The following is a 19,726-nucleotide window of genomic DNA, read 5'->3' on the forward strand; positions in this document are numbered from 1 at the left end:
TGTTGTTATTGGACCTTTCCCTTAAACATTTACGGAGTATTTTATAAATGTAATGACTCATAAAAATTACAGATATTACTGTGAATCACAAAGCTTAAATGTAATGACTCATAAACATTTATTTTTTTATAAATGTAATTACTCATAAATGTTGTTATTGTGACTCGCAAAGCTTAAAAGTATGTCCAACAACTGCGCTCTCAGTAGAAGGGGAGGCAATTCAATCTGTCTCAGATGCTTCTGCTTATTTGTCCAATATAGTTACTTCGAAAGAAAATATATTGTTACAACTACATTTCTGGAGGCAACGATGTAAAAAGGACTGGATCCTTAATGGGGAGTGCTCTACTAAACTCCTTTTCTCGAAGGTTAAGTGCCGCCAAAAGAAGAATTCCATTTCCTCCTTGCTGGATGAGGATGGCCTGTTACAATCTGGTCAACAAGAGGTTCAACGAATTGTTGTCCATTCTTTGAAGAAAACTTTTAAGTGCGATGCTCTCCCAATTTATGATTCGGAGATTGATACTGTCCTTCAGGAACTGCATCTTCCTTCACTTACTTCTTCCCAAGTTAATAATTTGGAACGCCCCTTTAATGCAGTGGAAATACAGTCAGCAATGTTTGATTTGGGGAACTGTAAGTCCACAGGTCCTGACGGTGTTACCGCAGAATTTTTCAAGCTTCATTGGCATACGGTTGGGGATTCAGTCATTGCAGCTGTTCAAAGTTTCTTCCATACGGGTTTCCTTCTTAAGGAATGGAATCAATCCCTTCTTGTCATGATTTCTAAGGTTGCCTCGCCTACAGAGGTTACTCATCTCCGTCCTATTAGCCTCTGCAATACAATCTACAAGTGTGCTTCCAAATGCTTAGTTTCCCGGATACGTCCTTATTTGTCTGGTCTCATTTCTGATTCTCAACATGCCTTTGTTCAGGGACGACTTATGTCAGACAACATCCTAATGTCTCACGAATTGTTGGAGAAGATTAACTCTGCTAAAACGGGTGCTACTTGCCTCGCTGCGCTCAAAATTGATATGAGTAAGGCATATGACAGAGTTCACTAGTCTTTTCTCCTACAAGTTCTTCAAGCCTATGGATTCCCTGCGCGATGGCTTCACATGGTTCATCAGTGTATCTCAACAGTCTCCTATAAATCTCTCATCAACGGCAGTACTTCTGAAGCCTTTAGGCCTAATTGTGGTCTTCGCCAAGGGGATCCGTTATCACCTTACCTCTTCCTCTTCTGCATGGATATTCTTTCCAGAATGCTTCACTTAGGCTAGGATTTGCGCCATTTCCAGGGGATTAAAATCTCTAGGGGTAGTCCGGTTATCTCTCATTTATTTTTCGCTGGTGATGCAATGGTCTTCTTCAAGGCAACTTCTTCATCGTGCACTAGTATCCTCCAGGTCATCCAGCGTTTTTCAAAAGTCTCGGGACAGGAGCTAAACCTTAACAAGTCTTTGCTCAAATTCAGTCCCAACACTCCTCCTCGAGCACAGGATGAATTTAAAACTATTTTCAGAATGAATTCTGTTCACGTGCTTGGCCACCATCTAGGATCCCCTATTGATTTCATTGGGAAGAAGAGGGTTTGTTTCCAATTTTTGGTAGATAAAATTGTTGCGCGGATTACGACACTCAACGCTGTCCGTCTTTCTCAACCGCAAAAGTTAATTTTCATTAACTCCATCCTGGTCGCTATGGCTTCTCACCTTCTTTCCTGCTTTGAAATTCCACTTTCAGTTGCCGGGAAAATTGATGGCCTTCTGTTAAAATTCTTCTGGTCCCACTCGGGGAGTCGGGGTATGCATTGGGTTGGCAAAGATACGATGCACCTCCCTCGGGGTATGGGGGGGTTGGGTATTCGCTGCATCTCTAGTTTAAATAAAGCCTTTCTTATGAAGCAGGTATGGAGATTTGTTAACAACCCCCAACTTCTTGTTTCCCGACTTTATAATTCCCGTGCTCACTTCTTAGCTTCTACTCCGTCTCCTGGCCGCCGCTTTTCGGGACGAAATTCCTACGGCCTTAGAGGTCTCCTTCATGCCAATGCCTTGCTTTCTAACGGCTGTAGCTGGAAAGTTGGGAATGGGAAAAACATTCTGGCAGAGCATTCTAATTGGGTCAATGGTACTATTCCTGAATTCAAACCAGGAATCCTACTACACAATTCAAATGACTGCACAGTAAATTACTTTATTCATCCCCAGACTCTATCCTGGGATGTGGATAAAGTATAGCAGTATTTTCAGGTCCCGGACGCTTCTGCAATTCTTTTTATGGAAGCTCCAAATGTGGATGAAGCGGATTTCCGCTACTGGTCGTCGACTGTCTCGGGTAATTATACGGTCAAGACGGGTTACGCAATGTTACTACAATAACCTTCAACTCAACCGGTTGACCCGGAAAACTCTTTGGTCCCTTCCATTACAACCAAAATGGAAATTATTCTTATGGAAGTTACTTCTTAATGGTTTACCGGTTAAGTCAGAACTTCTTCGTCGGGGGGTCCCAATTCAAGACGTTTTATGTGCCCTGTGTGGTGCACAGATTGAGGATCTCATCCATTTGTTTAGGGAGTGCAGAGTTGCAAAAGCAGCATGGAGGGGTGGATGTTTGGATATCCACTCACAAGTTCATGGATACCTTTCTATTTCAGATTGGATTCAATATTATATCCGACTTTTCATTAGTCAGGATGGAATTTCTAGTTCCAACATTAGTACCTTTGTGGGCACACTTTGGGCACTGTGGCTATTCAGGAATAACAGGGTTTTCAACCCGGATATGCCTGTTACACGGTCAGTTGGGTTGCACATTTTAAACGTCATGCAATCTCATACCCTCTTTATGGATACGGATACTACTACGACAATTCCCCCATCTTCCACTATTCCTGAGGGTTTGCCCCCGCCAGGGTTTCATATGGCCCAGTTAGGGGCTTCTCATAAACCCTCTTTCTTCGTTCAGATTCAGATAGACGGGGCATGGTACAAGGACACTCGGCATGCAGGTATGGGGTGGTGTATTGATAATGCCGATCCGCTGGATGACAGGATTATTGGCGGGAGTAATTTCGGACTTTGCGCTTCCTCCCTTCATTCGGAAGCCTTAGCTTGTTTGTATGCCCTATAGTGGGCTTCAGACCGTCACATTCGATCGCCCCGCCTTTTTACGGATTCTTATAATCTTGTTTCCCTCTTACGGGGCAATGGCCGGGGGGATATTTGTATTCTTTGGCTACTAAAGCAGATACAACGTTTAGGCTCTACCTTCCAACATTGCGAGATCTACAAGGCTGACAGGCAACGTGTTCACCGGGCCCACCTAATTGCAGGAGAAGCTGCTGTCCTTTTTATTTGCTTTAATAGTACTCTGTTGTAGGTTTTTCTGTCTTTTATCCTTTGTCAAAAAAAAAAAAAAAAAAAAAAAAAAAAAAAACATTTACATAAATAGCCAAATATGTCCATTAATAATTTATATTAGTAGTCGTTTTTTTAAATCCACTATAAAATTACCAAATATGTCCATTAATAATAGGAAATTTTGTCAGAAAAAATCATTTAAAGCAACTATTTTGTCAGGAAAAACCTTATAAAAATTTTTTGGCAAGGAGAAACCAGATTATAAAATTTTTTTGTTGAAGAAGACCAAAAGTGAGAATCCGGCATTGACTTAGTGTTTTCCGACGTTGACCCAACATGTGCCGATCACGTGCTCGTTTTTTTACTAACTCCACCCAATTACTCCTAAATCCCCCCACTAATTTCCCTCTAAACCTCTCCTTTTAATTTACCCCCTTATTTCTTCTTATCTCCATTCTTCTTCTCTCTCCTCTCTCCTTTGTCGAGGTAATTTATTTGATCTGCGCCTACTGCCATGGCATCACTCCTCTAGCAAGAAATCAATCAAACAACTTAAATTCCACCCACCTTTAACAGTAAGTTCACTAAATGCTTTGTTTTAATTGAATTGGGTTTCCTTTTTTGGGCAACATATTGTTCTGATTTTTTTTTCTTACTCTGGTCTACAATGGTGAAGAACAAATCAACGAAAGGGGGAATTGCTGGAGTTGCGTCTTGTTCGAACAAGCTAAAAGGAACCACAACAACATCTGATATCCTTCAATGGAGCCATGAACGCTGTGAATTTGAGATCAATTAGGGAAAATTACAAAAGAGGGGAAAAAGACCTAATTTTTCAAACACCTGCAAATTCGAAGAACTGGGCAACAATTAAACACCTAATTCACTGTATACTTGCTCGACTTTAATTGAACAAGATTATTTATGGGATTAGAGGGAGGAGATAGCAGATCTCAGAGAGTGAGAGAGGAGAGAGAAGAAGAATGGAGATAAGAAATAAAGGGGTAAATAAAAACGTGAGGTTTAGAGGGAAATTAGTGGGGGGGAATTAGGAGTAATTGGGTGGAATTAGTAAAAAAACGAGCACGTGACCGGCACGTGTTAGGTCAACGTCGGAAAACACTAAGTCAATGCCGGATTCTCACCTTTGGTTTTCTTCAACAAAAAATTTTATAATCTGGTTTCTCCTTGCCAAAAAATTTTTATAAGGTTTTTCCTGACAAAGTAGTTGCTTTAAAAGGTTTTTTCTAACAAAATTTCCTTAATAATATGGCAATGCCTTTGCTGTTATGAGCTTCCTGAACCATGATTTGGCATGGTATATGGACTCTGGCGCCTCCTCTCATATGACGAACAATGCTAGTAACCTCTCTCCCTTTTTAAATTTGAGCGCTCATAGACATCTTTTAGTTGGTTCCAATTACTAGTTTTTGTCATACATCTCTCCCCTATTCCTCCCTTCAACTTAATAATGTGCTTTTTGCTCCTCATATAACTAAGAACTTAATTTTTGTTCTCAAAATTACCTCCGATAATAATGTTTCTATAGAATTTGATCCTCCTATTTTTATTGCGAGGGATATTCGTATGGGGTCCCTCCTCACGAGACGTGATAGTTATCCTATCACTTCTGCATCATCCTTACCTACTTATCTCACAGTCCACTCTCCACCCACTTGGCGTAATCGAGTGGGTCATCCTGGAGCATTTTCAATTTTATTAAGTATACATAAGTCTTGTCTGATTTTACTCCGTTCTTTGTATGTATATATGATCTAATCAAAATTTAACCGTGTTTTTACACCAATATATCAATCAAACAATCAAAGCCTTAATCCCATACAATTTACTTCAAAAAATTTCATTAATTGTTAAACTCCGAAATAAACACTATGGAGTACCATGCATTATTTATTTTGAAAATTTTACCAAATACTAGCTTATGTACGTTACTGCGTTACATGCTAGTTGTACACTTAATTCCTTAGCACATCAAACATTTGAACTACACTTGTACAGTTAATTGATAACACTATATATATCTATGAATAACAATCTAAGATTTAAAAATTTTATTTTTGAAGGATATTAGACCACCTTATGTCTAGTTTTGAACAATACTAGTATGATTTTGGTAAAATGTTGTACTTAAGAAAACAGTGAAGATTAGAACGAAGACGTACCAGAACAACAGTAATCAAAAGAGAAGAAGTTTTTTAAAAAGAAATTCTCTATCACAAAACAATATGGAGTACATCACATTTCATTAATTTACTCAAATGCAGTTTATTTCAATGTGAAGCTGGGCAGAATTTTTTGTGAAGTTTATTAGAAACCTGTCGTAGAAAATTAGAAATCACTAATCAATACATTAGAGAAATGTTTCTAAGAAAAATAATGTAGTAAATGAAGCCTTTTATATTATGAAAATATATATGGTTTGCCCATTATTCTCTAACACTAAAGAGTTGGTAGTTACTTATTCTACAAAAGCTTCAATGATAGATGGCATTCCAGGGTTACTGAGTAGTCTGTAACGAGGAAATCCTGCAGTTTGTAGCAAAGATTTGTATTCAGGCTCTGTCCTTTCCTTACCCCCGCCAGTATGCGCGATCATTATTAAGTCTGATGCAAGTAATATGCCTTCCATTGACTCTTCCCCCTCTTTGTGAAGTATTAATTCAAACAGTATCAGCTTTCCTGTCTTTTCTGGTACTGCTTTTCGACAGTTCTTCAGGATCTTTACACAATCTTCATCGTTCCAATCATGCAGAATTGACTGCACCACCAGAATGACAGAATAGAGATTGTTAAACATACTTGATAATGAACCTATTCATAAATACATCCAATTACATGTTTTGAGATTATACGAATTTATACAGATGAGCACACCTCAATCAGTAGCTGCTCACCTGTCAGGTACACTGAACATCTGCTGATTCTGCTACCAAACAAATAAAAAAAGGCAGCAATTTGGGTGATTCACAAGCGCCATTTCAACAGCAATTAATAGAATGAACAACAAACTTTGAGATTTATTTAATTTAGTTTGTAGAAGTCTGTAATTTTGTATTGGTGTCATAAAGTGAAACTGATGTAGAACAGCTACTACTTTGGATCAAAATGACAAATATATTGCATTGGAAGCAGGACCGTGAGCCTTCTTGAACACTATACAATCCTCAAATTATAGAAAAAATAAATATTGATATACAAATATGGAGTAGTTTTAGTTAATTACCTTCAAGATTGCAACATCAGCATCAGGAATGGCCTCAAACATATCACCTTCAACATGAGCAACTCCATCATACTTGGGAGCAATGGCAATAACATGAGGCAGATCAAAGTTGATGCCTTTGATGTTAGGAAAGGCCTTCACAACCTCATTGACAGCTGCACCAATTCCCCCTCCTACATCTACAACTGATTTAACATCTGCAAATACATCTTTATACACTGACGTGATAGCCCTAAACCCAATCTTTGCTGTACATGCCAACCCATCATGGAACACCCTATTAACTTCTTGATCTCTAGATAAAAATTCCCAAATATGATGTCCATGAGCCATCTCAAACGCTATTCCACCCTCTTTGATGGCAGAGCTGAGATGGTGCATCGCGGCTAATAATTGAGGATGATTCTGCATAAGAATCATAGGAGCATAGCTTATCTCATCATCATGTCGTAACAGTAGCCTAGAGGCTGGTGTTAACCAATAAAGGGTGTCATCTTCACTATATTCGGTGGGGTTAACATTAACTGTGGTGAAGATGTCTCTACGAACCAAAATCTGCATGACACGTTTCAGGCACCTGAAGTTGGGAGGGTGGGATTTAAAATGGGCACAAATTTCAGATACACTGATTGGATGGCCATGGGCATGGATGATGTCAGCAATGCCAAGCTCCACAATACATTTAAGTGCCATGGAATCCACAAATGCAAAAGTAATTCTGACTAATGTCTCTAGAGGTCCTTCGCCTACAACAGGATTATGCTCCTGGGACATATTATCCTACCGTCTGAAAGGAATTATAAATACCTTATTTCGTTTTCACAAAACTCAATATCCATCAACTAAATTCATACTTTCATAAAACTCAAAATTCACAGCAAAATTTGTTTTCAAGTTCGAAGCACACAAGTTACTTCCTCTTTAACAAAATTTACGTAGTATTTAAGATAAGCACAGAAGTTACTAGTTAGCTTAAATGTGCCAATATATAACATTTTACAAGACGTAACCTATTAATTAGTGAAGACTTTCAAACTTTCATTTAATTCTAATATCTGTACTAATTTTGCGTAGACCGTCCAGTAACTACACCTGACAGGCTGACATAATTAGGTTTTTTATTTCTTTCCAAGATAATGCAAACTGAAGAACCTCGTTTTGAGTTCATTTATTCTTCTATCTAGAATTGAGAGTTTCAGTGATCTCTAAAAACACTTAAAACATATTCACAGGTTTCATGGGTGACACACCACTGAACTTAGCAAGCAATCTGAGGTTAAAATATGTTTTCTACTTAGTAAACAAACCATGAAACCAGAGTGGTACGGAACTAACCAGGGTAGTAAATACTTCGTATATTGTTACAATAAACCTGCTTCACTTCCCCTTCTGCTGTAAACATGGGTGTAGGCATGCAGCTCCTGTAAATATCTCCAACAATGCTATAATGCTATCACTAGTGATTGAACTCGCTAGAAATATGAGAATTAATTCATCTCCAAGTACAACACACAGAAGAGCCCGTCAGCCTTTTGCTCCCCAATCTCCATACATCTGTCAACACAAAACTACTTCAACAATGTTTGCCACACCGCAAAAATAACTGGATACAAAGATAGCAGGAACCTTCCATATCAATTCTCGAGGGCTAATCCTCAAAAACCTATATGTCATGACTTCATTAATCAAAGATTCTACTTATGATTATCTTTAAGCAAAATTAATGTTCACATAATCAGCTAATCTATAGGAGGCTATGGGTCACTGAAGAGTTGCCAACTGGAAATTAAACAAGAAGAATTTGGTTATAAAGCACTGAAATTCTCAGTACAACCTTGGACCGTGTTAGCATGTAAAAGTAGAGCAAAATGACAAAAATGAAGTCTTGAATTGGAAGACAGTGCTCATTATATTTAATCCCACTTGACTTGACGTAGGCCAGCCAAGGAAACTCACACTCCAAAGGCTAGGAAGATGGACTACATTCACTACAAGAAAAAAGAAAAAGCAAGCCGAGGCAAGCTAAAAATATACTTCGTAATTTTTCTTTTTTTGAATGTTTGCAAGAAAGGGTCTGCATTTCAACTTAAAATTCACAGAATTAAAGCTTGTGTTCCCTATATGTGTCAAAACTATCTGCTTATGTAAAATTACAAATAAATTATGTTACTGGTTAACATATCTTTACCTTAAATCAGTAACCGGCACAATATCAGCCAATAAGAGAAGATCTCCTTATAATCCAATATTAATGTTGTTGTAGATATTTCAAATTAAGTGCCATCTTACTAAACAACAAGAAGGTAACAATATTGGCAAGTGCTACCAGTAATCCTTGCATGTGCATTTTCCATCCTTGAAGCAATGAAATCTTCGGGTATCTCTGACAGTTATCTCCCTTCCGGTGACTGCAGAAATAAGCTTAATAGCATTATGACAATCACCACATATTCTTAGGTTCTTTCCTACAAGTATAGGATCTCCGTCTTTAGTTGACAGAAGCCCAAATGCAACTGCTAGTTTTTCGCTGTGATGAACCAACATCCTCTCCTTTTCTGCATCTCCTGCTCCATCATCCTTCACCAATGCCCATCGCAGATCTGGCACATAACCAGCAAGCTTTATCTTTAATAGTACCTCCTCTAAGTAATCATATATTTCTCTTATCATAGGGTGTGAAGCATCTTCAGCAACAAAAGTGTGAATCTTTTTGTCTATTTCAATCCAACTACAACCTGGTTTCTTTCTAAGATTTTTATCTCGCATAAGCTTCCTGACCTTTGCATAATCCTCCCATCTTTCAGCATCAGCATACATGTTTGCTAGCATGACATATGGAGTAGAATTTGAAGGATCCATCAGAAGGTATTGATTGGCTGCCTTAATAGCTAAGTTGATGTTGCCATATTTTCTGGAGGCCCCAAGCAAAGCTGCCCAGCCAATAGAACCTGGGTTATACGGCATTGACTCAATCAGCTGCTCAGCTTCACATAGTTTCCCAGCCCGACCCAGCATGTCAATCATGCAAGAGTAATGCTCTGCTTCAGGAACAATCCCATATTTCTCCTTCATCATGTCAAAATATTTCTGGCCTTCCTCCACTTTCCCTGTGTGTGCACATGCTGAAAGAACAGATATGAAGGTTATATTCGTGGGTGTATAATCAGTTTCAAGCATCCAAATGAAAAGCTGCAATGCATCGCTTCCAAACCCATGCTGAGCATAACCATCAATTATGGTGTTTATAGAGACAACATTATGCTCTGGCATCTTATCAAACAACCGCCTTGCATCATGTAGATTTCCACATTTCGCATACATTGCTACCAAAGCATTATTTACAGCTATTCGATTTGATGGTATGTCAGACTTCAAAGCTAATGAGTGAATCTGTTTTCCATGTGAAGGGGAACGCGAGGTTGAGCATGCGCTAATGACACAAACAAAGCTGCAATCATCTGGGTGATGACCAATTCGCAGCATGTCTCTAAAACACGCAACAGCCTCTTCAGATAATTCATCAAACTGAGAATATCCAGAGATAATAGTGTTCCACAGAACCAAATCAGGCTCTGGGATTTCCTCAAATATTCTCCTGCATTCTGACATACTTCCCCCACATTTAGAATACAAGTCAATCAGCCCACTCCCAACATGTGGGTTCGAACAAAAACCCATTTTGATCAGCTGAGCATGAAACTGAAGACCGCCAAACCGATCCTCTAAGCTCGTAAATGCAGTCAGTACACTAGCTAAAGTATACATATCAACATACATATTCCTCTTCACCATCTCCTGAAACATCTCAAGAGCTTTCTTTCCTTCCTTATGCTGTCCATACGCAACGATCATAGCATTCCACGAAACCTCGTCTTCCCTCCCACTCATCTCACAAAACACCCTCTTAGCCTCCTCCAAAAACCCATTTTTACTATAACAACTAACAAGAGAATTATTAACAGACGCATAAAAAATATCATACCCTCCTTTAACAACCAAACAATGCAACCCTCTAATCAATAAAACATCATTACACGAAGCCGAAATCATGGAAGATAAACTAAACCCATCCATATCAACACCCATCTCCCTAATCCTATCAAAAAGTCTAAAAGCAGACCATGTATCCCCTCGTTCAGCATAGGCAGCAATAAGGGTATTAAAAGACACAATATCTGGTTCAGGAATTTCGTCGAACAGTTGGTGGGCAATCCGAGTTTGACCCTCTTTAACATATGCAGCAATAATGGCATTGTAGGAGAAGACATTTGGGTATGGTGTTGCGTCGAAAACGTTGCGCGCTGCAGAAATGCGTCGGCATTTTGAGTAAAGAATGATGAAGTGATTGGAAAGATAGATTGAAGGTGGGATTATAGATTTTATATAAAGGGTATGAAGAGATTTGCCTGTTAATAGATTTCTTTGAGCAATGCATGATTTCAGAAGTTGGCAAAAGTTGTAGAGATTATTCCATGAACTTTGGTTCATCTAGAATTGAATTTTGATTGATTTTGATGATAATAATAGTTATAGTTAAGGTCAAGTTTTTTAGAACCAAGCTAGAGAAGACTAGCATGTGTACGTTTTGAAATTGAGTTGCTTTTGTAAACTCTCAAAGTCAACAAACATTGACTCATTGAGCTATCAAGATTACAAAGTGTTAGACATGATCACCAGACGGGTTAATAAAGTTGGTCGGTTTTAGGGTTTCAAGCCAAAAACATTCGAGCTGAGCCTAAGTTCGGGCCATAATTTTATGTTTAAAGTTTAAACATGTTATTTTATGTCAAAAAAAGCACGATTTTCAATCTATTTTAGTTTGATTAAAAGAATAACTAAAATAATAAATTTCAAGATGCCCAAAAGTGGAAAAAAAAATAAGAATAATTGAAGTCGGGTCGACTCGAGCACTAACTTTGGCCCCAATAACTATTTCTCAGCCTAAGCAATTTTCGAGCTAACGGAGGGAAGGGAAAGTGAGTACTCGTAATACAATTTTCTTTATGTGAATAAGGCATATAGCGAAATGGAAGAGAAAGGGAATTCCCTTTTAATAAATCAATCCTCTCCTTCGTAAGAGAGATTTATGAAAATATTCGATCAAACTTTAATAAGTCACGTATTTGAGCCAAAAAAATATATACTTCCTCCGTTTCTATTTAGTTGACGCGTTTGATTAAGGCACATACTAGGTTAGGTCCCGTGCCATGCACGGTATATTTTAATATTTATTATCAACTTTGCATTATATTTAATTAAAATAAAATGAGCCTTTTAATCCTTTGTTCTTATAGAAATTACAATCATTTTGTTATATACTCGTATTGACACTTTGTTCAATCCTTTGTTCTTATAGAAATATGTAGTAGAATGAGTTTCCTCAAAAAGAAATTAAGAATACTTGTACTAAATAGTAGAAGAAGAAGATGATACAAATACCAAGTAAATTTTTTTGTGCCTAATTCAGTAGTTCTTGTCAAGTAAATGAATGAAGATTATATCTTTTTAGAAAAATATTCTCAAAAGATTGCGTTTTTTTTTAAGTACTTATATGTTGTCAAAACACATACCTTAGATAGTGGCATATCCATCTTTAGAATGCAAAAGATCATTAATCCATCATTTTATACACGTAACTATGACAATTATTATTATGTAATAATTTCCTAAAATAAATGTTTTATAGGAGTTTTTTTCTTTAAAAAAAAAATAAAAAATAAATAAAGGCACACCAGAAATTAACACGTGTCATTGAATACCTATTTATCTAGTGATTTGATATATATATATATATGTGTGTATATATATATATATATATATATATATATATATATATATATATATATATATATATGACCAAGTTATAATGAGAACCAAGGCTAAAATAAGAACTAGGAACTAATCTAGGCCCTTAAATCATGTTAATCGGACGGCTCACATGCTTCCCGTGTCATTAATGGCATATATATATATATATATATATATATATATAAATATATATATATATATATAAATATATATATATATATATATATAAATATATATATATATATATATATATATATATATATATATATATATATATATATATATGATTTATTTATTCTTCACAAGATTAGAAAATAAATACATATGATGTTAAAAAAAACCGTAACATCCGAGGCAACATCCGAATCAAACACTAGCTATACAAATAGTTGAACATAATTATCAAATTAAAGAAGTAAAAAGTACAAATTAGCAATCCGGGGCACACACTAGTTTACATTATTAAAAGATGGAATAGTTCATATAAGTTGATAGCCCTAGTTTGTATAGTAATATTTTCATTCGAGGGATTGATATTTTGAGTGTATAATTTTGTGCCATTAGAAAAAATAACGTTTAAAGTTATATAGTGGTTCTGACTCAAAAATTTTAGATTAATACTTTTTATAATGGTTAGGTAAGATGTTTTTGGAAAAACATTAAGCTAAAAATAAAAGGTATAAAGAATATTGTATGATTTAACTGACATTTCTTAAATTAATACAAATTTTCTTATCTTTGTTAAATCTAAAATTGCATAATTTATTTATTTCACTTTCTCTAAGGTATATAGAAAATATAGTCATCATCTCTATTTAAAATAAAATATAGACATAATAGTATATAACCCAACTACTACTTGTTTGTTATCAAAAGTGAATCAACTATAAAGTTAAGTATAATATTACTTACTATTAAGTATTACTTGTTAAAAAAAATTGCATAATTTATATTAATTGACCTTTCTTATCTTTGTTAAGTCTTTTTTTTTTTGAAGGGTACCTTTGTTAAGTCTAAGATTGTTTTTTTAAGGGTGTAATCCCCCGTATTTTTAAATATGTTATAAATGAAATTTAATTTTATTTATAATATTTATTTGTATTTTTCCGTAATTTATTTTCAAAAGATTCAAATTATTAATTTGGGTCGAAAATTATTTTGGTACTAATTATTTTATGAACCTTCATTCTACAATTTATGTCAATACAACTAAAGCCTAGTCCATTTCATTCATTTGACCCATTAACCTTATGAGACCCAATATTTCTACTTACCCTACAATATTCTCTCTTATAAATACCTCATTAATCCCCAAAATTTTCCCCACACAAAAGGTTAGTTTTACTTTCTTTTATTTATTTTTCCTTTATTTACCTTTTATTTTCTCTTTCCTTTTTTTTTTCTTTTCTATTCTTCCTCTCCTTCTTTTCCCCTTATTTCAATTTCTATTTGCATAATTATATAAGTATTGTTTTGGATTTTTGATTTAATTGTTTGAAATTGATATAATTAGTATCAAATCTATATTTTGATGGTAAAAGGTTATAATTTCAGATTATATACATATTTTAATTTTTAGATTTCCGTTCGTTAATATTAATTATCCCGTTTTAATCCCGACCAGGTTCTGAACTCATCCGATTTTGATAAAAAAAAAAAAAAAAAAAAGTAGTGTTTTCATGTGGAAACAATGTTTTAAGAAAGACTCACTATCTTTGGTAGTGAGCACCACCCTCTCGTGGCCAACTTCAGCCTCAAAATATGATTTTCGAGCAATTTTTTATTTTTAACGAAGTTTTTTTTTTTATGCTTTAAATTTTATCCTTGAGTTTAAAGGGTAAGAGATAATTTAATGTTTCTATGGATAATTTAAGTATAAAGATGTATTTTGATGAAGTTTTAAAGGGTTTTGATTGGTTTAAAATGCTGGAATTTTATTTAAAGTAGTATAATTGTGATTTTGATAAAAGGGTGTGAGAACCCATTAAAAAGGGAGATTATTAGGGGTTTTTAATTAATTTTCAGATTTTTATTAGACTTTAAACTTGCTTTAATTTCAGGTATAAGAGTGTATTTTAAGGTTTTTATGAAGAAAATTTAAAGAACTATATATAAGCCTTTAATTTTAACTAAAGGGAAGGTTTTAAAGTGTTGTTTGATTTGGATTTTGAAAGTTTTAAAGTAAGTTAGTATTGCTGTAAATTTGATTGATTGGGTATTGATTGAGATGTTATTGTTTGGTTTAGGAGAGGAGTTTATTGAAGGTGATCTCTAGATAGTAAAGTGGCATACCAACTCGTTTATTCAAGGTACGTACAAGTCACGAAACCTTGCCTTTAGATGCATGTTTAGGGATGTATCAAGAACTTAGTATCATGTATAGGGATGATTGGGTTAAATTGTTTGGTTATACATTGTGAATTTCATTTGATGTGCACTATTCCTTATTGCAAATATTGGTTATGCTCTAACTATGCAAGGTGCACTTAGAGGCAAAGATATGTGATTGGTGAAATGATTTATTTATTACTTATTCGTGATTAATGAAATAGGATAAGTAAAGGAAATATTCAAGTCTTATAAGACAAGGTTAAGAATTTGGGGTGCCTTATGCACTCAAGGTGTTTATACACCGAGGTAGTAAATGAATAAATAATAAATGTTGTTTTGTCACTAATAAATCAAGAATTGAAATCGGAAACTTGCCTTGCTTGATTTAATTGTGTTTGGAATGTTTGTATTGTTATGCATATGAGTCATCACCAAGTTTAAACCTGTAAATCACGTAAAGTGCAAGATGGATGAGCAATAAAACTCTGGATTGGTGCACATCTGGAGTAATGACAATCAGAGGTTGGGGTACATGGGGTATTAGCCGTGTACTTTTCTCGAGGTCGTCTGATCTACGAGTCTCTTATTTCAAATATTTTTCTTAAAACTAGGAGTTAGATGAGATCTCATAACAACTATGGTCACGGAGTCGCGCCCGTGGTCGTTGGATGTTTATTGATGTTTCCGAAAGGAGGCATGGGGTTTTTCTTTATTGATGTTCCAAATGGGACATGGGTTGGACAACCTTGTCTATTGCTAAATCCAATGAATAAATTAAAATGAGTTAGCTACTATTAACTAGTGAAGTCTTAATAAATTGGTTAGTTGAGTCATGTGTTGAGTTTATTATTTAATGATGCTTATGTTTGATTATTAGTAGCATGTTAGGTAATTCTTAATTTATTTCGCAGCTTGTATGTACTCAGCTTTGCTGATTGCGTGCTTTTGTGTGTGTCTTTATTTGGTCATGGCCTTCGCCTTTCAATGACCCTATGACGATCCAATTTTTACACTTGTAATATTGGGGAGTAGATTAACTACATGTTCTTACACATTCAGCATTCGCATCAAGGTTGTGGGATTTTGAGTGGAGTGTTGGTTACTTTTCACTACTTATTTTGCTACTTACTTTTGAATTCATTAAACTCAATTTCATTTTATACTATTTTACTAATTTGGGTTTTGAATAAGGGACTTAAAGGTTCCAAGATTTAAGATTAAATTTGGTTTTGAAACTTATTTATATTTGATTTAGGTTTTCCGCTGCTGTTTTCTGATATAGCCTTAACGTTTGAACACGTGGCGGTAGCACGCCAGTAATTCTCTTGGATATTGTTCAGGGTATTTACAAGTTATAAGAGAGAATTATTGGGGTGTTACAAAGGGCATATTCGTTAAATCAAAGATCGTTTTTTTAAAGGGAAGATTGCATAATTATATATCATCGTAATATATATGTTAGGACAATCATGGTATATTTAGTAATACTCGGTGATTATTGTTGTTTCCTTAATTTAAGGAGATAATAAATTGATGGTGGGAATATTTATATATTTGACATTATTATATCTTTGTCATATAATTTCTCCATAGACCGTAAGTTTTTTTTTTTATATATTTTTTATTTAGATATATGCAAAATATTTGTTTCTTTAAATAATTTTTTATTAAAAAAAAAATATACTAAGGACACACCAGGAGATGACATGTGTCATGACTGGTCATGTCATCTCCTGGTGTGTCTTTTAGTATATAACTAGTGTGTCACCCGGGCGTTGCCTTGGGATGTTACTTTGAGTGATTTCTTGGAAAAATTGCTCCCATTAATCTGAACTTTGCCTCGTCCGCCGAAAATAATCCCAACTTTCGTTTATTATCTATTGCACCCAACTTTGGGGGTATTAATTTTCGTTGCACCCAACAGGTCATCTAACCTGATGTAGCAGGTTACCTAGCCACGTGTCAATGTATGATTGGCTTATTTTTTTTTTTTAAAAAAAACAAAAAAAAACTCCCCACAAACCACCCATACCCAGCGGCTGCCACCACACCCCCACCCCCACCCCGCCGGGAAATCACCCCCACCCCCGAAAAACCCCTCCCCTGCTGCCGGAAACCACCGCCCAGCTTTCCCCCTCCCTCGAAACCCACCCCTTCCCTTCCCCCACCCCCGAAAACCCCTCCCCCACCCCCGAAATCCCCTCCCCTGCTGCCGAAAACCACCGCCCAGCTTTCCCCCTCTCTCGAAACCCACCCCTTCCCTTCCCCCACCCCCGAAAACCCCTCCCCCACCCCTGAAATCCCCTCCCCCACCCACGATAACCCCTCCTCCACCCCTTCCCTTCCCTTCCCCTACCATAGTTCCCAAATCACGAGCAAGGAGGCCACGAAATTGGCCGATGTAGGGCTAACTCCAACCATTTAGCCCGAAATCGGCCAATTTCGGCTGTTTTCACCCATTTCTTTGGCCGTTTTCAAGGAGAAATGGGGGTGCGTTTCTGGTGGTTTTTGGGCGTTTCTGGGGGTGGTTCCGGCGTCGAGGTGGGCCAGGGGTTGCGACGCCGAGGTGGGCCAAGGGTTCCGGTGTGGAGGTTGGGGCTGAGAGAAGCTAAGGGAGGTGGCGGTGGTGGACGATGGCTGAGAGAAGCTAAGGGGAGGTGGCTGTAGGGGTTTTTTTTTAAAATTATGTTATTAATTTTTTTCTATTTTTTTCAACCAATTACATGTTGACACGTGTGCAAAAAAAAAACAAATCAATAATGTTTACCTGATTTACCGGTTGCAGGTCATTTGGGTGCAATAGAAATTAATACCCCCTAAAGTTGGGTGCAATAGATAATGAACGAAAGTTGGGATTATTTTCGGCAGACGAGGCAAAGTTCAGATTAATGGGAGCAATTTTTCCTAATTTCTTTTCGCTTTTTTTTTTTTTTAATAAAGTGTTTAAAGTATTACTAATTTGGAATGTAATGTTGAATATTGAAGAGAATATAAACAATAATATGTGTCTCTTTGTTTTTGAGTTTGGATCGATGCAGTTTTGTATTTTGCATTTAAATACATTTATGTGGAAGAATAGAATATAAATAATTGGTAGTTAAGATGGTAAGACATGTGGTGTTTCCTCCATGAGGTTAGGAGTTCAAACCCCTTTATATGCATTTTTAATTAACATTGCCATGGATTATTGAGTGGTGACATAGCGCGATGCCATAGGATATTGAGTAGTGATGTGGCACATAAACGTTTTTAGGAACGTTTTATAGGATATTGAGTAGAGAATCAAAAAGCAAGTGGGGTAGCTTGTAAATGCAAGGTAAAAAAGTTACCCTAAAGGAAACGTGTCAACTAAAAAAAAACTTCCTAAAAAGGAATACGTGTCAACTAAAAAGAAACAGAGGTAGTATATAAATTTGAAACTAACAAAAGTTAACATACCTTCCATTTCACAAGATAACAATAACATCGTATAATTTCCAAGAAAACTTATTTTATGGAAATTCAAATTTAATAAAATCTATCTTGTATGAAGATTAAAGAAGAGAATGATATTTGTTGACGTTACATTCACTGAGAGATAGTGCTATCAAATTTCAAACCGAAACCGTTTAACTACCCGAACCCGACCGACCCAAATGAGAACCGAACCGATTAAAAACCGATTTTTTTGAAACCGAAAACCGACCCGAACCGTATTTTAGTAAACCCGAAACCGAATCAACCCGAATAATGTTAAACCGTATAAGGACCGAACCCATTAACAAACCGAACTGAAAGATAACCGAACCGAAAAAGAACCGAACCGTATCTAACCCGAAACCGGTTCCAACCCAAAACTGTTTAAACTGGCAAAAAAACCGCTTACACCGAACCGTTAGCAAACTGCTACCCGTTTGCACCGAACCATTTAAAAACCAAACTGATTGTAAACCGAACTGTTTATAAACCGAACCGTTTATGAACCAAACCGCTTTTAAATCGAACCATTTACAAACTTTTTTATATAATTAAATGGATTTTTTTTTAATTTTTTTTTTTACGGGGATATAATTAAATGGATTAAATATTAGAAATCTTAGAATATATTTTTTAAAATAGCAAGGCAAATCATTCATTAAGGTCTTAAGGATAATCAGTGTTCACAAACAAGAGCAAAACAAGCAAGCTCAGGCCCTGCCTCAAACTATTAGCAACACTACTGCCTCTAGTCATGTATACATTTGAGGTGATGAAACCAAATGAACAAAAAGCTTGTAATATTAAGTACCAAGGCTCTACTGTATTATACAAAAAATTTACAAAGCAAAAAATGTCCAAGAGAACATGAATATCAATCAGCACATAATATAATTGCACAAGGATTTTTCATCCAGCTGAGGAGACTAGTCCCTTAAACATATATAAAGTATCGTAAAAAAGAAGAGAAGGGTCATACAGAGCTAATATGCACAGCATTGCAAATTACATATACAACTGCTGCCTCCTCCATTTGCATGTATCTCCATTACGAGAAGTAAAATGCAAATCACCAGACAAAATATAGCACCTGCAATGCTGTCATGTAGTTCATAGGCCAACCAGTTTGGCATGACAACAAAGAACAGAAATCGAGAGATAGAAACTGCAAGCAAGAATTTCACGTTATAATACTTTATGATTGATCAACTAGGTTACATCTGATGCAAAAAATTAATTTATTCTTTCCTGGAAATTCATCAGGAAAACAGTAATTTGAAGCAATAGAAAAAACAGCAAAAGGGCTTAGAAATTTGCTGAGATAACTAAAACAGTAGGGTAACACAACAGATGAAAAGCCAACTGCTTCAAAGCATTGAATCAACATCCTTAAGCTTAGCAAATTTGCTGAGATAACTAAAACAGTAGAGTGTTAAGTGATTTCTTCAAGCTCAAACAAAAACTATGAATTCATTCTTCAATACACAACACTTCAATATAACAATCCTAAAACCAA

The 19,726-nt window shown here is 35.9% G+C and overlaps 1 protein-coding gene and 1 pseudogene across 2 annotated transcripts; both read right to left on the bottom strand.

Annotated features, from left to right (window-relative positions):
* Positions 1–5,605: 5,605 nt before the first annotated feature.
* Positions 5,606–7,389, bottom strand: LOC145559992 (desmethylxanthohumol 6'-O-methyltransferase-like). The gene is made up of 2 exons (XM_081621247.1): positions 6,616–7,389; positions 5,606–6,150 (listed from the first exon to the last, which is right to left on the bottom strand). Exons 1-2 carry the CDS (start codon positions 7,387–7,389, stop codon positions 5,851–5,853), a joined length of 1,074 nt encoding a protein of 357 aa, XP_081477373.1. The 3' UTR covers positions 5,606–5,850.
* A 556-nt stretch (positions 7,390–7,945) lies between these two features.
* Positions 7,946–11,175, bottom strand: LOC145559993 (pentatricopeptide repeat-containing protein At3g49710 pseudogene; annotated as a pseudogene). The gene is made up of 2 exons (XR_014093065.1): positions 8,804–11,175; positions 7,946–8,169 (listed from the first exon to the last, which is right to left on the bottom strand). The product of XR_014093065.1 is annotated as a pentatricopeptide repeat-containing protein At3g49710 pseudogene (transcript).
* Between the last annotated feature and the right edge of the window lie 8,551 nt (positions 11,176–19,726).

The sequence above is a fragment of the Chenopodium album genome, chromosome 9 (assembly GCF_948465745.1).
Source record: "Chenopodium album chromosome 9, dcCheAlbu1.1, whole genome shotgun sequence".
In the NCBI taxonomy this organism is placed as follows: Eukaryota; Viridiplantae; Streptophyta; class Magnoliopsida; order Caryophyllales; family Amaranthaceae; genus Chenopodium; species Chenopodium album.